General features: G+C 32.4%; 3 protein-coding genes across 3 annotated transcripts; all 3 read right to left on the minus strand.

The window, feature by feature from the left end:
* Nucleotides 1-954: 954 nt before the first annotated feature.
* LOC134275257 (uncharacterized) lies at nucleotides 955-6,315 on the minus strand. Its single transcript, XM_062757526.1, has 6 exons — nucleotides 6,181-6,315; nucleotides 5,745-5,807; nucleotides 5,237-5,593; nucleotides 4,182-4,799; nucleotides 1,441-1,516; nucleotides 955-1,356 (listed from the first exon to the last, which is right to left on the minus strand). Exons 1-6 carry the CDS (start codon nucleotides 6,230-6,232, stop codon nucleotides 987-989), a joined length of 1,536 nt encoding a protein of 511 aa, XP_062613510.1. The 5' UTR covers nucleotides 6,233-6,315; the 3' UTR covers nucleotides 955-986.
* Nucleotides 6,316-7,624: 1,309 nt separating this feature from the next.
* On the minus strand, nucleotides 7,625-12,469 carry LOC134275248 (uncharacterized). Its single transcript, XM_062757519.1, has 6 exons — nucleotides 12,084-12,469; nucleotides 10,276-10,332; nucleotides 9,536-9,859; nucleotides 8,504-9,295; nucleotides 8,110-8,188; nucleotides 7,625-7,955 (listed from the first exon to the last, which is right to left on the minus strand). Exons 1-6 carry the CDS (start codon nucleotides 12,139-12,141, stop codon nucleotides 7,625-7,627), a joined length of 1,641 nt encoding a protein of 546 aa, XP_062613503.1. The 5' UTR covers nucleotides 12,142-12,469.
* A 2,245-nt stretch (nucleotides 12,470-14,714) lies between these two features.
* On the minus strand, nucleotides 14,715-19,872 carry LOC134275249 (uncharacterized). Its single transcript, XM_062757520.1, has 6 exons — nucleotides 19,575-19,872; nucleotides 18,349-18,405; nucleotides 17,876-18,205; nucleotides 17,127-17,600; nucleotides 15,497-15,575; nucleotides 14,715-15,234 (listed from the first exon to the last, which is right to left on the minus strand). The coding sequence occupies exons 1-6, from the start codon at nucleotides 19,660-19,662 to the stop codon at nucleotides 14,799-14,801; spliced, it is 1,464 nt and encodes a 487-aa protein (XP_062613504.1). The 5' UTR covers nucleotides 19,663-19,872; the 3' UTR covers nucleotides 14,715-14,798.
* Nucleotides 19,873-22,160: the final 2,288 nt, after the last annotated feature.

Below are 22,160 nucleotides of genomic sequence, written 5' to 3' on the forward strand. Positions count from 1 at the left end.
TTTGCTGACACCAGTACTAGGAGTTATATTAAAGCACCTATATAGCTCTAAGCATTTTTAAAAAATTTCTTTAGGAGATATTCGTGGGAAAAGGGATTTTGAATAGAGATAGGCAGATACATTACAATATGCATATAATCTAAACTTCTGCAAATTTTCCTTTTTTGCAGCGATTCCCAAAATTCATCTCCAGATAAAAATACCAGTCATAAACAAATTTCTTTACTAATATCCGAGGATATTTCTTTATTTCCTGATCATGATAAGGAGCACATGGCGGGTGTGACCGGTCGGCAGGGGATGCTCACTATTCTATAGCACCTTATCCCAACTCTTATGTTTGGAGATCCGTATTTGCTCTGCTTCTATTTCGTATTGTTTTATGGACTTTTGATCATGAATATTGTTCGTTATCTCCATATGTATCATTCTATTTTATGTAAGATAAAGTATTGAAATTTGAATGGAAAACGGCTTGTTGCATTAGTATGAATGTTCAATTTTATATTTTTTTTTTAAATTTGAAAGTGAAAACAACTAAGATTATCTTTAAGAAACTATTTATTTGCCTCCTTCCGACGACTCCCTAGAACAACTCAATTTGTTAAACTACAGAAAAGAATTATTTTTATTTATCATATATTTTACATCCCATTAATATCTTATTTAACTTTATCTTGCAATTGTTTTGAGTTTTAAAAGATCGACATTAACCATCAACCAAAGTCTTTTTTTCTGAAATGGTAGAGGACAGAGAAACATTTAAATATGGTCTACACATATTTCTTAGTGTAATATTCCAAGACATTTGATAAGAAACCGTGCTTGAATTTCGATGACATTAGTAGTCAAACTTTTTTTTCCATTTCAGCACGTATTATACTTTACGCATCATTAAGTACTGAAACATATTCATTATAGAGATTTTTAATGAAATTTTTAATGAAAGAAGCTGATATATTGTGCTTGGAAATAACGTTAAATAACTATAACATAAAACTTTCACTACCATTAATCGTCACTTTTATAAGAGATTGTGGTGAATCTTGATTACTTCTCTTTGATCTGAAACCAGTCTGGGAATTATGCTTTTTATTTTGCTGTACACCATTTTGTTTGACCCCTGCCTTAGGATAATGTCTATCCATTTTCAGTCGCTGTGTTTCGGCACTATTTGCATTAGTTCTAGAGATTGGTTGGTCCTCATAAAAGAAAAACTGAGGTTCCTCTTTCATTTTTTCAAAAGAGCGATTATCATATACAGATTGTTGAGTATCAGCTTCATATGAAGACAGGATCCCAACATTCTGCATGGAGCTATTAAAGTCTTGTCTTCCTTTCAAGTCTCTCCGATTTCTATAATTAAATCAAAATAAAAATAAATTCATAGATAAAATATGGATAAAATTGATTCCTTAAGTTAATTCTAAAGTTTAATACCTTTTGCAAAGAATAACTGCGATGACAAGAATCCCGAACAGAAGAACTCCACTCACTGGTAAAACAGCGTACAAAACTGAAAATAAACATAGATCCTTTACACAGCGTACAATACTGTAAAGATACAGAGATCCTTTACACAGCGTACAATACTGTAAAGATACAGAGATACTTTACACAGCGTACAATACTGTAAAGATACAGAGATCCTTTACACAGCGTACAATACTGTAAAGATACAGAGATACTTTACACAGCGTACAATACTGTAAAGATACAGAGATACTTTACACAGATACTGTAAAGATACAGAGATCCTTTACACAGCGTACAATACTGTAAAGATACAGAGATCCTTTACACAGCGTACAATACTGTAAAGATACAGAGATACTTTACACAGCGTACAATACTGTAAAGATACAGAGATCCTTTACACAGCGTACAATACTGTAAAGATACAGAGATACTTTACACAGCGTACAATACTGTAAAGATACAGAGATACTTTACACAGCGTACAATACTGTAAAGATACAGAGATCCTTTACACAGCGTACAATACTGTAAAGATACAGAGATCCTTTACACAGCGTACAATACTGTAAAGATACAGAGATCCTTTACACAGCGTACAATACTGTAAAGATACAGAGATACTTTACACAGCGTACAATACTGCAAAGATACAGAGATACTTTACACAGCGTACAATACTGTAAAGATACAGAGATACTTTACACAGCGTACAATACTGTAAAGATACAGAGATACTTTACACAGCGTACAATACTGTAAAGATATACATAGCCTTCAAAACTGTAAAGATAAAGGGGTACGTTTCACAGCATATAAAGTGTAAAAATAATTTGGATAAAAAACACAGCGTCAGTAATGTAAAGAAACAGAGATAATTTACATGGTGTATTTTCTTTATCTTCACTCTTAAAAATTATTTTTACTCATATGGAGACGCCACCACTTGCCGGTGTAGAGCTGCACATTTTGTTCTATACTCGGCATTTACGGCCATTGAGCAAAGCTGCAGGGATATTGGGATGATTTATACAGCATACAAAAGTGAGAAAACGTAGAAAGCTGTTTAAATATTATAGTTTGCAGCTAACTGTAAAGTTTTACCTAACGTAACGATCTTTTCGGCAGATGCATCCAGCGTAAACAATTCACGTGATTGGTCAATTCAAATTATCAACATTGACACGGAAATATTCTATTGCACGAGCAACCAATCAAGGATAAGAAGAAAGTTCCAGTCGGAAAGCTTGCGGTTAGGGGACGTGTACAATTTACCTTGAGCGCAGCTGTCAACTAGATCGTGACGTAACGTGAAACTTTACAGTTAGCTGCAAACTATAATATTAAAAAAGGGATAAGATGCCAGAGCAAACAGAAATGTAACGATACATGCAGTGCTAACACATTGTACAACGATGAAAGAAAGTTATTACACCCTACAAATATGTTAACAAACAGGGATAGGTAACATAAAGAAGATACTAGGATGGTTGAAAAACTGATATAAAAAACTACCAGGAATAGTTTTTATTACATATAATCCTCTACAAATAGAAAATAAATCTCTATATTATGAGAATTATTCTAATTGTGTTAGCTATCTGAAGATTCCTGTGTAGTTTAAACCGTGTACAAAACTGTTAAGAAAAGGGGTAGTAAAAACAGTTCACAAAACCGTGAAGATGTGGCATTCTACAACGATTATTGTAAACATCAAATGAAACTGCCGGACATTATTCTCCAATAAATCACGAACGTCATCAAAAAATTATCAGATCAGAAACACGTATCAACCTTGAACAATTCAATTGCATGTTTGGCTGTAGAATGAAATACTTGTTTAGACCGCACCGATGTGTCGTCATTTGCAGTATAAACACTGTAAATTGCATCAAGTTGCTGATGAAGGTCGGTTTTTATAGCTAAGCGGGCTATTCCACGGACCTCCCTACACATTTAAACAACGTGATTTTAGTAAAACCGAAACATGATTTTGTTTCCGCATCTATTCATTAAAACTTATCAATACATATTACGAACAAATTTGTAATTCAAAAAGGCTATATTTAATGCAACGAAAGCTCAAATCGTCTGATTTCCATACATAGGTAAGTAAACAAAATTTCGCTCTGGTGTTAAATGGAACAGCGTTATCGAGACATGGTGACCTAATTCATTTCTCTATAGAGGAACCGATCAGCCGTATTTTAGCATGTTAAGCGATCTTTGTAGAATAGAAATAAAGTCCTTGTTGTCGTGAATGATGCAAGATAACCTCCTCGGTCTCGAAATGTTGTTTTAAATATATAAGTCTGGGCTAACGAGGATGTTATCCTGCAGCATTCATGAAAACGCGGACCTTATTTCTTAAATATATAATATCAGCAGAGTTGGATATCCAACTGATCAATTTTAAACATACAGTCAATATGATTCCTGAAAAATATTCAGAAAGGTATTTTACGAATATTATCATAGGGATTGTCTATTATGAGTGAAAAAGGAGATAAAGATATGGACCTTTCTTAACGCTTGATAATAATAGAGTCATACAAATGTATTTTCTAATACGAGTACAATAAGCTAAAGATTTCTGAATTTATTTTTTTTTTCATGTTTACTTATTGAGAATCTTAATTTTAAGTTAAAAATGATTAAATGATATTATGCTGGGGGAAAATAGATGATTAAGTTTTTGAGAGTACCATTAAAATCTGTAGAATGAACAACTTCCAATGTCAATGGTGGCGTAGTTACAGTCTCCGTCGACATCACTGGAGTCATCGATATGGAATCTGATGATGAAGACTGATTTATTTCTGTCGTGGAGGAGTATTGGTTCGTAGTGGAAGCTCTGTCTTTCGCCGTTGTTTGGTATGTTTCTGATGTCACTAAAGTAAACTTTTCAGTTGTAGTAAAATTCTGCACATCGACAGATTTTGTTGTTTGGTGTATTTCTGAAGTACTATCATAGTTTATAGTTGTAGTAATTTTCTGTTTTTCAACAGTTTCCGTCGTTTCTGATCGGTTCTTGATATCAATTGTTGTACTAGCAAGAAAATAATCTGTGGACTTGCTTGCTGTTGGGTTGTCTGTTGATATTACAGGCTCGTTCGATGAAGACGCAATTAAAGTTGTTGACCCTGATACTGTTGACATGGATGTTGGTGCTGTTGTGAATATGGTTGATAAAGCATTGTTTGATGTGCTCCATTGTTTAGTGTCTTGAAAATTTGTTGAGAGTTCTGTTAGAGATGAAGTAGAAGTTGAGGGAACTCTGAATTCTCCAGGACTGAAGCATTGAGCACTGAGTGTTGCTTGCTCTGTAATTAAAGCATGAAGAATATTTCATGGATATATTCTATTGTTATTCTGTATTAAAGTTGTAATTGTTGTATAAATCATGTATATGAAACACATTAAATAATATAATAAATGTCAAAATAGAAAGAGGGGAAAGAGAGAAACCAATAGCAACTCTCTTGAATTCTTAAAGAAAATACTACAGTCGATCAACTCAATATTTATCTTTTTTTAAACTAGGATTGTTTATAATAACCATTTCCTATTCAGTACATAGGAATCTTGAACAGAGCATGGCTCTTACAACAATTAGATATAAAATGACGTAGGTATTAATAATGCACTTTATTTTACTATGTATGATTTGATTCAAAAACATTTAACATAAACGCAAAATTCATTCCTGTATTAACAAAAGAAATTATTTTATTGCCTGATCCTTTCCTGGTGTGCTTACCGAATCTCAATGAGAAAAGGAAACAGAACCCAGTGGACCAGGTCTGTGATATATTGCTTAGCGTTAGAGTGATACTAGAGTGCCTGGGTAAGTGATACTCCGTATCCACGACGTGGTGACAATGGATGTCACGGATCTCTTCCTGATTATTGTTTGACAGTTTTACTTTCAGTCCACAGTTGGCTGTCGGTAATAGAGAGGTCTCCTGCTTCATGTAGAGTACGGAGGTATTGTATGTACTCAATACCTTGATCTCACACATGCAATGACTTGATACGCTCTCATCACGGGGAAGGTATGCATCAAGAATTAAAAAGGTATTTGATTCTTTCATGTTGTCTGTGCAAAATGATAGAACTGCAAAGAAGGTAAAAAATGTAATTAAAGAAAAATATTTATACATCTGCCACCATGACTTAGAAGCATACATGTTTATCGACTTTAGGTCATAGTTAATTGGCATTGAATTTATATTAAATGCCTTCCTGGTTCGTGACAATTACCTTACCTGGTAAAGACCTCTCCTGTGCAAGTCCCTGGCATCTGTTTTCATTTGTATTCCCTAATTTACCTATGGAAACGAAGTAAAATAACGTAGTCAGTGGTATCAATATCTCTTTCCAATTAGACACAAGATTTAAATAATCAAGAAATTGTGTCAAACAACCGACATACATGTAAAAAGTGCGTAAGTGTTATCATATGTAATGACATGATTCACACCGAAATATGAACAAGTAATTATGATACATGTAACAGTCATATCTTCTACAGGTTTAAACATTTGGATGCCAACTATTTCTTTTCAATTATTCACCAATTTTAAATCTTCTTGTTAAATATAACACGATTTAAAAACATTTTTTCTATAGGACAAGATATGTAAAAAATGGTAGTCTAAAGAATATTGAAACGAGAATCCCAATAAGTACTGATGTACTTACCGTAAGTGAGGAGAAGGCAGATTACTGTCCACCCTCTGACTTTGGTAGCCATGGTCGATACTACCTGCCTCTTAACATGCCTAAATCTATCAAAGAATTTGACACATCGACTGCATATTCTAAGTAGGGTTGACAATGGGTAGTTTATTTCACTTTGACGAAAATTTGATATATAAGGCTGAGTATTGATACATTCTATCATGCATGCATAATTCAGGATTTAAAGCCCCTTTCCATTTTATGCCTGTGTGTGCAGTGATACCTGATGAAATCGGTTTTATGGAAAATAAGAAAGGTTAAGTGTCCATTTCAGTTCTTTTCAGAGTTCTATTTCAGATATTGATCTGATAAGGGTCGCTTTAGTTTTAAAATAAAGAAAAAACAAAAAAAAAACTTATTTTTTTGCTACATTTCAGACGATAAAATCAATTTGCATAACCTTTCGCTCTTGCGATGTTATTAATTTACAGAACAGCTTCGGCAATATAAAGCAATCTTTCTGATAAAGTTTGTTTCCTTTTATAAGTTTTTTTAGTTTTCGGTCGACTTTGGGACGTGTAAAATTGTAAAGCTGAACCTTGCACAGTTATCAGTAAATGAACAGAGAACGACGACCTGGTCACCTGCGGGCGTTCGTCAGGTGAAGGAAATAAACAGAAGGAAAATCAATATATTTTCATTTATAAAATTTGTTCGATTACTCATAATATGAGTATACATGTACAGAGTTTACATATTAATTGTTAATATAAAGTAAAAAAAAAAAATTATACAATAATGCTTTATGGTAATAACTTTAGGTGAATAATGAAAATATACATTCATGTCTTGTAATTTAAAGAATCCCATATACAAATAAATCCACAACACACGTCTGAAAATTCTACAATAACAGTAAAAAGCATATAAATTCGGACATATTTGTTCCAAATGTATGCATTTAATTTTCTCTCATTTAATTACACATGTGATTACAAAAAAATCATAAAAATTGCTTAACTGCAAAAATTGCACAATCAGATAAACAAATAACTTATGATGTCATGATTTTTTGAATCTTCAAATGAAAATTTTACCCTGACTTTCCCTTGCAAACGCATGAATGATGTGTACAAATAAAATGAGAGCACCATATGTATTGTAATGCTGATAATAACAATAGTTGCCATTAAGATAAATTCTATTTAATTCTTCATTCAATCGAGTTTTGTGACGTGAAATATTTTCTCCATCAGTATGATATACTGGTTGAATGAGAATATTTTCCAAGGCAAACACCTTTGATCATGATGTAAATGCGTACTGTTAATTCAAATGGAGTCAATGTACTACTAGCATCTTATATATCACTGAACAGAGTACATTACTATTGAAGCTGCTAAGGTTCTGGGGTTCAGAACAAATTCAACAACTCAGTTCTATTAACTTTCGCAATTACTACTTGCTAGAAATAAATATCAGGTCCGTTTTGAGTGCCTTTATTGACAACAGCGTACTTTGGAATATTTCCACTCGCCCGGTAATCTTTCACATTATATCTAACAAATGGTCCTTCTGTTAAGTTGTGGGGTTGTACGTGGGATTCTACATCATCTAAGGTAGTGTTTGATAAAACAATACCATCTATTTCAATTTCCTCGGGAATTTTCGTAAACTCTGCATTAATGTCAGGTCCCTCGTCATAAGCATCATAACCAAAGTTTGTTTCTCCCATGGATGGATATTTATCAATGGAGATGTTCTCATTATCTTTAGGATACTTTATCTCTCGGCTTCTGGAATACAAAGAAAATACAATCTGAGGCAAATGTTTGGAGTTCTTAATAAGTTAAATATAGATAATCAAGACTTCGACGAAAACTCATCGTGTCAGGTGTGTAAATTTTTAATATTCGGCGTATTTGAAATTTCTGAAACATTTATACCTACCTTTGGCATTTGATGAAGGCAAAAACCAATACAACGAGAAGTATTATTCCAAGTAATATTGCTGGAATTATTCCACTCCCTAAAAATTTAAAACGTTCATAAGATAACAAAGATATTTTTAAATATTTGTACAATTATGGCTCTCTCTATTATTTACCCTATTACGTAATGAAAGGTTTCGAGAGAACTGCAAGCACAAAATGCAGTGAAATGTTTTATCTCCTGTCGTTATCCTTTTATTTTCACACTTTTATCAATTGTTTAGCATACTCTTTAACTTCTCTGAAATGTTTGGTTGTCTGTAAATCTGTGATTAATAATTGAGATTATATCAGTCAATGTCTTCATTTACATAGAAGAATTTTTGAAATGTTAATATTATATCCATACGTACATGGAGTCCCCCGCTCCGGAAGGGGTTTACTAGTTGTTACAAATGGCGTCGTTCTCTTTGTAGTGGTACTCTGGATACCGTCGGTAGATGTCAATATTGCTGATGATGACGTTGACGTCACTGGTTGTTTTGACACCTGCTCAGTAGTTGTTGAGGTCAAGTTTTGCGTTGTTACAGACTTTGAAGTTTGAGATCGAGCTGTTGTCGAGTCTGCCACGTCTTTCGTTGTTGTGAGAGCTGGGGTTTGAGTGGGAGCAGTTGATGATTCTATGACGTTATTTCCAGTGGTGGACTCTGGCCTATCCTTAGTTACGTCATTGTCAGTGGTCTTGTCTTCAGTGGTTGTATCTATTTCTGTGGTAAGACCACTAGTGACAATATTTGATGTAGTGGTTAAAATTTCAGATGTGGTCACTGTCTGGAATGAAGATGAAGTTGTCACAGTGTCTATTGAAGTAGCTGCCGTTGTCATTAAAGCTCCAGTTGTTGCTGCCTGGGATGACGCGGGTAAGGTTTGAGAAGCTGTTGTTGAGAGTGATGAGGTGCTTTCTTCTGTTGGAACTGACGATTGAGTTGATGTTGATAGACTTTGTGAGGCGGTTGATGTTGTGGTTGTAATTTGTGCTGTTGTTATAGGTGATGACAGACTTGTGTCCGTGGTTGTCTGACTTCCAGTTGTCAGGGAAGATGAAGAAGTCTCTTCCTGCTCGGTTGTTGGAGGAAATAGTGTTGTTGTTGAAGAAGGTAAAGTGTCTCCTTCACAAGAGATGTTTAGCATGGCAGATGAATCAGCTTTAAAAACATAAAAAATATCTTCAGTGCAGTTCACAAGTATATATATTACCATAACTTGTCAATATGTATTAAAGCCTTATCATTATTTAAAGTGAAGTATATAGATTTGAGAAGTGAAGCATATAGACGTGTTTTCATATTGTATTTTATGTTATAACTTTAATAAATGAAGCACAGGTCTCATACAAATGTTTTAGCCGTTTCATTGAAAAGATTTTGTGGAATTCTAATGTTTACCTGATTCAACAGATATACAGTAACTTGTGTCGGAGGTTAGCCGTGGATCCTCTAGATTAATTTTAACATCTGACCCATTAATTTGAAGCTGCTTGTCAGTCACAAAACAGTTCATTGAAAAACTTGTACCATCAGCTTGAACTATTACAGAACTCCCACACCCTTTCTCAGGATGGACGCCGTTGTAGTTTGTGAAGTTCAGTGTATTAGGTTTATCACTGGACACTGTACATAGACAGGTTGTGGTACTAGATTCTTTGGCTCTGTAAGCGTCTATGACGACGTGACGCCCTAATATCTGGTTGTTGTAACATAAAAGGGCAACTGGAAAATACGTAAACATTTATGTCAAAATCAATGGGGAAAATATTTGTTTTATCAGTAGTTAATTTAATTTTAGTTATAACAAGTCATTTGAATGAATAAAAAAAATTATGTAATATCGTGTAACAAGTTGGTTAGCCACATATTTAGGTCTTTTAAAATATGCTCAATCAATTTGAAGCCAATTTTAGAGGAAAAATTGTGTTATTGTCTACACTGAAATTAAATTATATATATATATGAGAATGAGGCTTATTTGTACCTATGTTGTACGATACAATATAACTTAGGCCAGTTCATGCGGCGAAGCGGTTTATAAAGCGTAAACTGATCCTAGTTAGGTATAGGTTCAAATAAGCTTCATTCCTTAAATGTTTGGAAGCTCCATCAAATCAAAATAAAAGTTTGCATTTTACCTGGAATTGAGTTTGTCTTTGCCATATTATAACAGGGGGAGTAACTCCTCGCAAAGCCTAAAATTAGAAATTTTGATGTTATTTTAAGATCTTGTTTACAGTGTGCTTTATTCATTTCTACATGTGCAGTTTTCTTTTAGTAATGCATTTGTTGTTATATTTCTATGATTTGCAGAGAGGATGGTTATGAAATTATTAATTGCATAACTTTTATTTGATTTTTTTTTTAAAAAAGCACATCAGAACATCCGTGTACAGATGAATATTATTAAACAATAATTATTTAGATTACTTTGCAAATATTAATGGTACATGAACAATGTAATTCAATCTGTATGCACAAATCTATTAAAGTGACGCATGCTAGTAACTTCGATTCTAAACATTTTAGGCCTAGATCAATTAATGTTTTAGTCTTGAAATTTAGATTTTTTTTTTTTTGCAGTGAATGATGAAAATATTTCCTCAAATGACTTGTTCTACGTATACTTTATTAGCTATGTCATCTTTCTTGATATAGTATATATGTAGAATGTACAAATTTTATTTGAAAAAAATTGTAACGGCTTTTCATAATTTGTATCCTTCTGAGATATCTTATACGAGTACATGTATGTACACCATCTCACTCATTTGCCGAATGTGGACACCAAAATAATACGGGCTTCATTTTAAGCTAACAACGGGATGGGCAAGAGACGGTTGAGAAGAAGAAAACAGAATTTTTAGGGTGAAGATAGATAGGTATACGTACATGTAAATAGATTGTTTTTCTTTCTTTTCTTAAATATCCTTAGGAAACACGACTCTCCTTATCCAAATGGACATTATTTATGTACGATGTGTTTAATTTTTTTACTTCATTGATGTTTTTAAAGGAATGGATTGTTTTGATAAATACATGTATGTGTATATAAAAAGAGTGATGGATTTGTAAATATAATGTAGAAATTCCTGCTTGAAAGACAAGAAAATTTAATGCATGGGTAACATGAGAGTAAATGGATCGTCAGTTTATTCACACAAAACTGTAATATAAACCCACAAAATTTATTGAAATCCTTGACACAGACATAAAAAATATGTTACTCATATCTTTAATTTATTCAGTATTCGTCTATAAACCTTATTTTCAGAGATACTTAATACAAAGGATTGAATGTTTTATAAAAAGCAATAAATAAGGAAGTACGTTTTTTTGTCCGTCGATAAATATTATTCCTATGCTTTATACAGGATCCTTATTTATACCTGTGTTTGGCCGACATTAAATTTTATACCCAGCTGATAGTCAATAATTACAACAGATGGTACGGTAATCTTGAATAAGGATTACATCGATTTTAGGCTCGTCCTTCTCTGCATTGTCGTTTGTTTATCTCTATTTACATTTTAAGTCCAAAAACATTACATCTTAAACCCAAATAGCAGCAAAAATTATTTGAAATTATTGTAAATGTCATCAAGCCGATTAGTACGCTCTTCTTTTTTTTTCTGAAAAAAGCATTATTGAAATATACCTCAAAAATGATAATTTAAATATATCACTGGGGATGTACATGTATTATCTATAAAATGACACTTTAGACGAATCGAAATTGAATTATATTAAAAACGCTAAATTGAGTACGTTTTGTTTCATGAGTACACGCACATACACACGCAGCAAAAAACCCAAAATATTATGTATACAAAATAAGAGACAAGTTTTCACTTTTTTTCTGATATTTGATATTGGCTATTTTTTCCTTATGGGACGATATGTGTAAGTTGATCAAGTGGTTAACGAAATTAAAAATACAACAAACCTGCAAATATTAATACAGTACTTATGATCCATAATTCCTGGTTTCCTCGTTGCGCCATGGTCCGTGGATAAGATAGTTTAGTAGGGTAGCCGCCCTGTGTCGTGTCATCACAAATTTTACGTTCTTTTTGAAACTTAATCGTTTCTCGGCCACACCGCTCCTAAGTTTTCGGTATTTCAGTTATTTCATTTCCTTTTGATACGGAGATGAAAACAATAAACTTCTTCCGTAAATAAAATTTTGGTACTAAATTCTCATCTCATTACACATTTAAAAGTTTCTATACAGAGAAATTTAAAACAACCCGTGACCGTGGTTTTATTAGTAAGTTAAATGTAAGGTCATTAGACATTAAGGGAGAAGTATGGTGTATAACTGATATCAGACAGGCAACAGATCGGAGGGAAGCCGGCCATGTCATTTTTTAACAATGGCAGCATGTTACTTTAACGAATGAGTGAACACAGAAAAATCGAAGAGATAATAAATTAACTTTTATGTCGCTCTAAACCCATTACAGTGTATATGTACATAAAGAAAGGGCGTCGCCCTACCCCCACAATAAAAGAGTTTACAAACATAAAACGAGAATTATGTCCCTATTTACCGTTATTGCAACAAAAAGAGTTTACAAACATAAAACGAGAATTATGTCCCTATTTACCGTTATTGCAACAATTTCCTCCTATAAAGTTAGTCTAAGTTTCAACATGTTCAATTTTTTCTCGCTTATAAAAAGAAAATGTCACATGCCTTTTATTCAACTTCTAAATTTAACTTAATTTTCAAAAAAAAATTATATACATAAAAAGATACTAGCAATAAATTAGCTGATCATAATCAAGAAAAAAAAACCAATTAACTTTGACAAGTTTAAAAGTTTTTATAGTCCTACATGCTAAAATGAACTACATGTATAATCTAACGAACTCAAGATTGAGGCAGAAAAAATTTCTTCGAGTTATCTTTCTTGGACGTGATTTCCAATCTTTATTGAGACATTCACGGGAAATATTGATCCAGATATCTCGGAAATGTAAGAACTCAATTCCAGGTTACATTTTACTGATAATTTTTATCCTGACTAACAATCACATGAACTGTATGACATTTATTGGTTGATGGAATCATTAATTACAAAGAAGTCCCAGAAAATTAAATAATAACGATTCCTGATCTTACCATGCACATCAAACATGTCCCAAGGTTGTAGGGAGGTTATGCATTTGAGATCGATGGAAATTGTAAATTATGCGCCCGAATCGATAGATCCGGTGCGTATATTGTTTTTGTCCTGTCTGTCTGTTTGTTTGTTTGTTTGTTTGTCTGTAAACTTTAACCTTTGCCATAACTTTCGAACCATGAAAGATAGAAACTTCATATTTGGTATACATACGCCACTAAGTAAGGTCTTTTAAATGACATCAAGGTCAATGGAATTTTGACCTTGACTGTGACCTTTATGCTAAAAATAGCTTTTTATCTGCAAACTTTAACCTTCGCCATAACTTTTGAACCATGAAAGAAAGAGACTTCGTAATTGGTCTGCATACTCCACTAATTAAGCCCTTTCAAATGACATGAAAGTCAATGACCTTGTGACCTTTACTTTGACCTTTATCCTAAAAATAGTTTTTTCGTACCTTTGCCATAACTTTCGAACCATAGAAGATAGAGACTGCATATTTAGTATGCATACTCCACTAATTAATCTCTTTCAAATGACACCAAGGTCAATGACCTTGTGACCTTGACTGTGACCTTTATGCTAAAATAGTTTTTTTCGTAACTTTGCCATAACTTTTTAACCACAAGAGATATAGAGACTTCATATTTGGTATCCATACTTTACTAATCAATTTCTTTTAAATGATACCAAGGTCAATGACCTTGACTGTGACATATTTGCTAAAAATAGCTTTTTAAAAAAAAAATTGTTGCCGCCGGGCGCATAGTGTTTCACAAACACATCTTGTTTCATTATTTTTTTTAAAGATACATTACATGCACATGTCCTCATGAATCTTCGGAAATTAAATTCACTTCTTAAGTAAACTTGCATATACATGTAATTGTTTTAATAAATGAATCAAAATCATTTAAATCTATAAACAATTCAAAAAGATAATGATTTTACTATTAGATCTTACATGCTATAAATCCTAAATTGAAATGAATGAAAGAAAAACTCACATTAATGTGGTCTTATTAAAATTAAAATGGATAAAACATATAATAACATTCAGTATGATATGAAATTTCTTTATAATATCTATTTTGAAACCTACACTGTAGTCAGTTTTTACACTTTACTTTGACACTGCTAGGCAAAATACACAATACAAACTACATGTAAATAAATATATTAATTTTCGATTAAACTAAACCTCTGTATCATATTTGTCAACACGATGAGGCGCTATTTTAGGGCCGACAACATCCGAAATTAAATATTAAGCAATGCTTATATAATTCTGTTTACTTGTTGAGAGCATTTTACACTTCAGAAACAAATATACCTATATATAAAATTAAACTTGATACAAATCGGTTTTCATTATAAATTGTAGAATAAACATTTTCAAATGTAAAAATATAATTACATCCTTATGAAAAAAATTAATGGTTGCATGAACACTTAATGGCCTGGTTCAAAATAAAACATCAACTTCACTTGCTTCAAAGAAAAGACAAACAAATTGTTCCACCATTTACTCAATACACTACGTCTGCCTCTGTGGTTTGAAGGTTCTGGTTTGCTGATTTATCTACTTGTGAATACACGGCATCTGACGATAATGGCTGATTAATCTGGTTTGCTGATTTATCTACCTGAGAATACAATACGTCAGTGACTGGTATGTTTTCTTTTGCAGATTTATCAACCATGGCGTACATTGGAGCATCATTGTTGATTGGTTGTCGTACATTATGACGTATATAAGTTCCTTCACTTAGATTGGTTGATACAGACACATTATCTCTGACGTCATCAATCACGATCGTGTTTATTTCCGTCGATTTAGTGGACGTTGAGATTTTACTGGTCATTCCTGGGCCAGCATAATAGTCAGGAGAGTATGGTGAATTTGCTTTGTTTTTAAATGCATATGAATCATTCCCATGAGTATACGTGTTATTGCGTTTTTTCCTGTGGAATACAAAAAATTCAGTCTATGATATTATTATGCAATTGTATAGTTTGAGAAGTTGTGTTCCCTTTCTCAAATGATATTTGCAATGGTAACATCTTAAAAAAACACTGTTAAACTAAGGGTGTTATTTTGGCCCCACCAAAAGCTTAGGAGTTCTTAATAAAGAAACAAACTATATTATTATTTCCATGTTAAAATGTACATGTATATAATACATAAAATACAAATTGTAGAATTACGAGATTTCATTATCAGTACCTTTGGCTGTAACAGATTGCTAAAATTATGGCAACAACAACGATTACACCAGCTCCGATCACCGGAATGATGTAACTCCCTGTAAATAAAGAAAAGAGAAAATTAATTAAGGTTTCGTCAAAGGTCAACATGTCTAAAAAATTATTTTTACAATAGCTCCAAAACTATGTGTGGTATAAAGTCAAAACGTTTACAGTTTATAAATATATCATTGATCAATAGATAGAAAGTATCACTTGATAACAAATGTTTTAAAAAAGATTTTTTGGAGAAAAATTGTATCAGAAAATGTGCATATTTTTAAAAAATGCACCTGCTTAATTCATTCTGGCCTTTTTGTGAAAACCATCATTGCAGAAATAATATATGTTTATCATTGAAGGGCAAGTAGGACGTGAATGGTCTCTGAAAGGCTGTTATTGAAAGCATGACATGTATAAAGTCAAGACCCCTATAGAATCCGCCATTTGCAATGTACTTTCACTTTCAAGTCTTAACATTTGGACAAAATAAACAGGGAAAACAACTTTCCAGAGTCCAACTTGCCCTTCATTAATAAACATATTTTGTTTCTGCAATGATGGTTTTCATTCAGAGGAATTAATATGGTGTATTTTTTGAAAATATATGCATTTTTAAGAAGAATTTTTCTCAATTATTATTTTTTCCAAGTATTTTTTTTATCAAGTGATACTTTCTATCTGTTAATCAATGAAAAATTGATAAACTGTAAAATTTTAACTTTATACCTCATATAGTTTTGGGGCTATTGTAAAAATAAATTTTTGAGCATGTTGACCTTTGACGAAACCTTAAGTACATGTATACATGTATATCAATTGCAAGTTTTTAATTTTCCTTCTCATAGGCAGTTTTGAGTTTGTTAGTATACAAAGCTTACATTACATGTTCGGCTTTATTATTATGCTCTAGCTGTATAATTATATGTAATTAATTGATAACATTTCAGTTTCTTTTCCGTAGATCTAAGACCATACGGTACATCTATAAACAGTATAAGTTGAGCATAATTTCATTTTGAATAACTATTAAATAAATAATTTCAAAAAATAAATCTTAACTAATCAGTATGCATCTCACCAAAATGACTCTTTTTTTTATCTTTATTCAATCGGCGTTTAGCAAAGCCCTTGCATATTGGACAACCTTTTCCCGACTGGTTGATGGGCAAAACTTCACACCTACAGTATGCGACTTATAAACCAGTAGTAAATGTGTCTCTACTGAAATTAAATGTTAACACCAACGACTAAATATATTTCTTTGTTTAAATCTATATAAGGGTTTGCATAGAGTTGAATACCTACCGTATATATATATAAAGATTAGTGGTTAAAAAGGTATTAATAATATGTAAAAGTTGTAAATAAGTGTACTGTAATTTGATTGCACGGCGGTTTGTCAAGTCTCCTGCCTATTACTAGCGAATACGCAGTTACCCGTTGTCATGTACATTTTGTTAATTTTCAGCTTATCAGTATCCAGGAATATGGTCAACGAACACAACTGATGAAAAAAAAAACGAAGGATAGCTCAAAATCTTACGCAATGTGAAAAGAATCAGTTTGGCGAGAGGCATACCATAGAAGATCATGCATTGTTGTCTTACATTCAGAAGTCGAGGCAACTGACTCTCCTGTATTAGCTTCTTTCGTCGTTGTTAAACCAGATGTACGCTTAGTTGTGGACTGTGTTGTTTTCTCTGCTGTAGTCTGTTTCTGTGTGGTCGTAGATTGTGTTGATACTTGTGGAGATGTGGTTGTACTACTTGTTGTTGTTACTGTTGAAGTTGACGTTGGTTTTGTTGTCGTTGACGTTGGTTTCGTTGTCGTTGACGTTGGTTTTGTTGTCGAGGTTGATGATGTAGTCGCTGTAGTTGTTGTTGGAGCTAATGTTGTTGTTGTTGTAGCTAATGTTGTCGTTGTAGGTCTGGCAGTAGTTGTTGATGTTGTGCTCTGTGTTGTTGTTGTGGTTGTTGTCCTCGATAAGGTCGTAGTTGTTGTGCTTTGTGTTGTAGAAGTTGATGACGACATGCCGGGAATGTCTCCCTCACAGTTCAAACTAAGTGTTGCGTCTGCGTTGTCTTCATTGAAATCAGGTAAAATAATTTTTGAATACCTTTTTACCATTGTATAATTTGGAAGACGTGCATTCTTAAATCTAATACAGTATTGTTCATGCATTTTTTAAGTGCAAAGATAAATGGTTTTTTTTTTCTAATCAAGAATCGCAGTGAAGGATATGGAGATAACAATGATCAGTATTCAATATCAATGTCCATAAAATTAAATTCAATATTCTATGAAAAAAATACAAATGTAATCAGTAAAAAAAAAAGAAAAGAAAATTTGTTTTTACCTGGCGATAACATTATACAATAGTTGGCATCGTATGAATAGGGTGGTTTTTCAAAGGAGAATGACATTGTTTCTTGAGGAGTTATGCTGAGACCTCCACCAATAAAACAATTCATAGAAATTCCGGACTCCGTAGAAGTTCTGACAACAATACTGCTGGAACAGAACTGTGAAGTGGGTTGTAGTTGATTTAATGGTGCAAAGTTGACTTTTGTACTGTGTGTCGTAGTAACAGTACATTTACAAACTGATACGGAGGAGTGATGTGCATCGAAGGCGTTCAGTACAACTCTATTTCCAGTTCCTGATGTACTGTAACAAAGGGATGCTCCTGTATATCAAAATTAAAAAAATACTTAGTGATATAAAAAAGCTACATTGGAACATTAATATATACAAAGTTAACATATCTGTATTAGATTTATTTATAAACCCTGTAAGACAAACAATTCTATTATGGTTTAGATTAATTACCAGGTAAAGAATACTGTGTCATGGCCATCTGGCATGCTGTCTCACCTTTAACAGGGCCTGCAAATTTAATAAATAATTATTGAATACATGACTTCCTTCAAAGATGATTAATCTCTAAATATTGTACCAAACATGACTGCATTGGTAAGGGTAAGCATATACATGTAGCAGTTTCCTCAAATCAATGCCATTCGGCCCATTTACTCAAATCAAAGACATTGATTGACTGCGTTTGTAGTGATGTTAGATTAATGGTTTTATATTTGTTTATTAATAATATACAAATGGGGTACGCAAGTTTTCGAATATTTTTTTTTTAAAGTTATGATTATTAGTAGCTTTATTTATGGTCACTTTTTTTTATTACATGTGCTATTCCAGATGACATCATGTGTTGATGCATTCCTCCTTCCTTTCATTCTTCGTTAGAGATCAGCTGATGTATACAATACTGCTTGCTTTCAGGTCTATTATGAATGCTGTAGTCAATGACTGATATCTGATATTGTAATTATTAATTAAAGCAAGATTCACACGTCCTACTCTATGATTTAAGATTGCTCCATCATAGTAAAAATGGCAAATGGAGGAAGATGTCATGTTTAACCTATTTCTATAAAGACCCTTTCCCCGTCTGAAATTTATTATACACGGGCTATTTGTTAAGTCAGGTAATTTCCGATTTATCTGATACAGGAGGCGTCAAGTCATTGATGGCTTTATTTCCAATCACCCAGCCGTAGTCAGAAATTCTTGTTAATGTGCTGAAAACACCCTAGGCCACATGTAAAGGTCATATACATGTATAAAAAAGTTAACATTTTTGTCAAGTTGAAAATAAATATGCTTTATTCAATGAAGTGACTTTGAAATTCATTAGCGTCTTCATTTTTTTTAAATTAAGCTTATTTTATGTTATTGTTCTGTACTATCAACTTCTTTATGATTCATCTATAAAATCTATAAACTATTTAAAATTTTGTCATTTTGGATTTTGAAATACTTGGCACTCTAAAAGATTGGTTGTTAAAACAAATCCATCTAAGAACAAATTGTCAGCATATTTGAATACAAAACAGCTTTATCATCACATCTTTGAAAATCATTCAAGTTGGTAATGCAGGTACATGATTACAGTTGAGGAGACCCGGTAGTTTAATTCATACATGTATCTCAAATTCAGAAGAAAAATATTAAAAATAATTAACACAAAATCACAATCTTACCTAGGAAAGTAAACAGGATCCAAAACATACAAAAAATCATGTCTGTCGTCCGCCGATTAAAGAATGGGACATACCCGCCATTCGTCATACTGACCGCGCTGACAAAGTGGTTCTTGGGATGAAAGACTTTTCCGTCAACAAGTTAACTTAAGGTCCGACACTTTAAATTTAATCTCAGGCGATTGAAAAAATTAATAAAGACTCTTTAAGTTTCGGTTTATCCTTGGACAATTGTTTGGTTCTAAACGCACACCCATTTCTGCAGAATTAAATGCCCCGTAAACGGCACTTGCAGTAATTGAGTTCTGACAAAGAATTTCTTTTTATAGAAAATTACTCGAAAACCAGTTTGTAATCCAAAGTAAATTTAACCAATGGAATAGGATGTAAACATTGCATGGTGAAATGATTTCATCAAATAAAAGTAAAATGCTTTAATGTGTGAAGATACTAGGTATATCGCGTTTAAGGTAGACTTCAAATATCTTTATTGTTGATCAGAATCTACATGCATTACTTAGGGTTAATTAAAGGGTTTAATTAATAACCCGTCCGTCTTCACACAAGACTTCCGGGATTTGGGAATTAAAAGAAGGGAGTCTTGTGATTATATTTCGTGATGTACAGTGTATAAACCTGTACTTTGTATAAGTTTCTCTTATTGACTTTAACCCAGCCAGCCAATAAGGAAGTATAAATTTTAATTCAAGAATTCTATTGAACCAAAATCAAAAGGTGTGACATATTAGAGTATACCCTTAAACACAAAGAAACTAAATGTATATTTAATGCACATAGTGTATTGAATAATTAAATACGTATAGGTTAATCAGAAGGAATACATACATAAAGCACATGTACATGCATGTAGGTGTGTGAGGCTGTGTTGCTAGAAAAAAATATGTACAAACCGGTACGTACAGTACAATGAGTACTTGTACCTTCAAAATGTTAATATTATTTTAGTTTCACTTATTTCGACGCAAAAAAAAATCAAAATGATGTTACAAGATCAAAAAATAGTTCAAGACATGTATCTTACGTGTATTTGTATTGTATTAAAATGTTTTTGCACTTCTACTTTACTGGTCCGCGTATTTTGTCTGAATTATCATTAACCAATATACATGTATAACCAATGTACCAAATAGAAGTTTTCATTTTTATTTATTTGATAAATCATCAATGCAACTTAAGATTAAACCTTATAATTAAATAATGATTATCTTCGGTTAAAAGTTTGCACTGATCCTGATGCACTATGGCCACACATGCTGTGAAAACAAGTGGCAAAAGAAAAGAAATCCTCATTTTAATGATATTTATCAATATTTTTATGCTTCAGAGGACATGGCATGCAATATCTGCAAATTACTTATTACGTTTGATTACTTATTTAATATTTAAGTGAAAAGGAAATTCAAATTCCTTTATCCCTGACAAACCAGGGACATAATCGGGAGTGACATCTTCCATATGCACACTGGCTAAAGATGGGCACTATTTTTTTTTTTGTTTTTTGTTTTTTTTTTTGAGGGGTGGGGATATTCTTCCCCAGATAAATATGTCTGAGAAATGTGTACAAATATCTTTTTAAAAAATTGAATCGTTTTATTTACATGTGTAAGATAAATAAAACACCAAGGAACTAATTAGATGATAGTCCGAATAATTCTGATGTTTTCCAGGATTTGTTAATACGATTTTGATATTTAACGTGCCAGGAAAACTGTTTTCCTAGCAAAAAATCGTAAAAGTTTCTGGAAAACATTGGATATTTTCAGACTAGCTGATGAAAGATCTTGTTTGCAATCCATAAAATAATTTTGTTCAAAACATTTCAACAATTAATATAAAGAAACCTAATCTTCTTCTTATCTTGTTTAAATACATTAATTTTCCCTTTTCTTTTTATTTTTCAGAAAAGTCCTTAAAACACATACCTCAGAAAAACATCGATATCTCTAGTGTTGAAACTGCAGCTAATTAGTTCGAAGAGGAATAACTCTAAAATTTTACCTTTGCTTCTGCCTGCATGGCAGAGTAACTCTCTTTGTTTTGGATCAAACTAACACCGTAACATACATTCATGTGTCTGTTCAGAAATTCTATGGAAAACGTTGCCTTTTTGTTTGCTCTTTCATATAATACAAACATTAAAAAAAATATTAATTTACCTTAGTAGCCTATTAACACAAAATACTAAAATTCATTGACCTTACTTTCACTCGACTTCAGATACACGGTACATACTACATAGTATGTACATGTATAACCGCTATATACATGTATTTAAGTATCAATATTTGCATATCCACTGCTCTCTCCCACTATGAACATGTAGCCATCAACTGCGTTCATAGCACTATAGACGCAAATGGCTTATTACACTCGTGTAAAACAACCTCTCCTTTACGTAATAAAAAAGTGTTGAGAAGTATATATATGAAATGTTTTGTAAAAGAAATAAATATAAGTTTTTAATAATATTTTTTGGAAAAAAAAGAAATTAATAACAAATTAAAATTGCTTATTGATATCTTTAAAAATTTAATTTTGGTGAATGTATTTAATTGTAATATAAAA

The sequence above is a fragment of the Saccostrea cucullata genome, unplaced genomic scaffold (assembly GCF_032062105.1).
Source record: "Saccostrea cucullata isolate Sc308-1 unplaced genomic scaffold, CSIRO_AGI_Scuc_v1 ctg2667, whole genome shotgun sequence".
NCBI lineage: Eukaryota > Metazoa > Mollusca > Bivalvia > Ostreida > Ostreidae > Saccostrea > Saccostrea cuccullata.

Bases quoted from the DNA above. Each gene is read 5' to 3' on its own strand.
- LOC134275257 (XM_062757526.1), bottom strand. From the start codon at position 6,232: ATGGCTACCAAAGTCAGAGGGTGGACAGTAATCTGCCTTCTCCTCACT. The intron at 4,800-5,236 runs GTAAGCACACCA...CTTTAATTACAG, and splicing joins CCTTTTCTCATTGAGATTCG to AGCAAGCAACACTCAGTGCT. The intron at 1,517-4,181 runs GTACTCTCAAAA...GTTTATTTTCAG, and splicing joins TCATTCTACAGATTTTAATG to TTTTGTACGCTGTTTTACCA.
- LOC134275248 (XM_062757519.1), bottom strand. From the start codon at position 12,141: ATGGCGCAACGAGGAAACCAGGAATTATGGATCATAAGTACTGTATTA. The intron at 10,333-12,083 runs GTTTGTTGTATT...TTCTAATTTTAG, and splicing joins TACTGTATTAATATTTGCAG to GCTTTGCGAGGAGTTACTCC. The intron at 9,860-10,275 runs GTAAAATGCAAA...CGTATTTTCCAG, and splicing joins AAAGACAAACTCAATTCCAG to TTGCCCTTTTATGTTACAAC.
- LOC134275249 (XM_062757520.1), bottom strand. From the start codon at position 19,662: ATGACGAATGGCGGGTATGTCCCATTCTTTAATCGGCGGACGACAGAC. The intron at 15,576-17,126 runs GTAAGACAACAA...CTTTATTTACAG, and splicing joins AGTTGCCTCGACTTCTGAAT to GGAGTTACATCATTCCGGTG. The intron at 15,235-15,496 runs GTACTGATAATG...TGTATTCCACAG, and splicing joins GCAATCTGTTACAGCCAAAG to GAAAAAACGCAATAACACGT.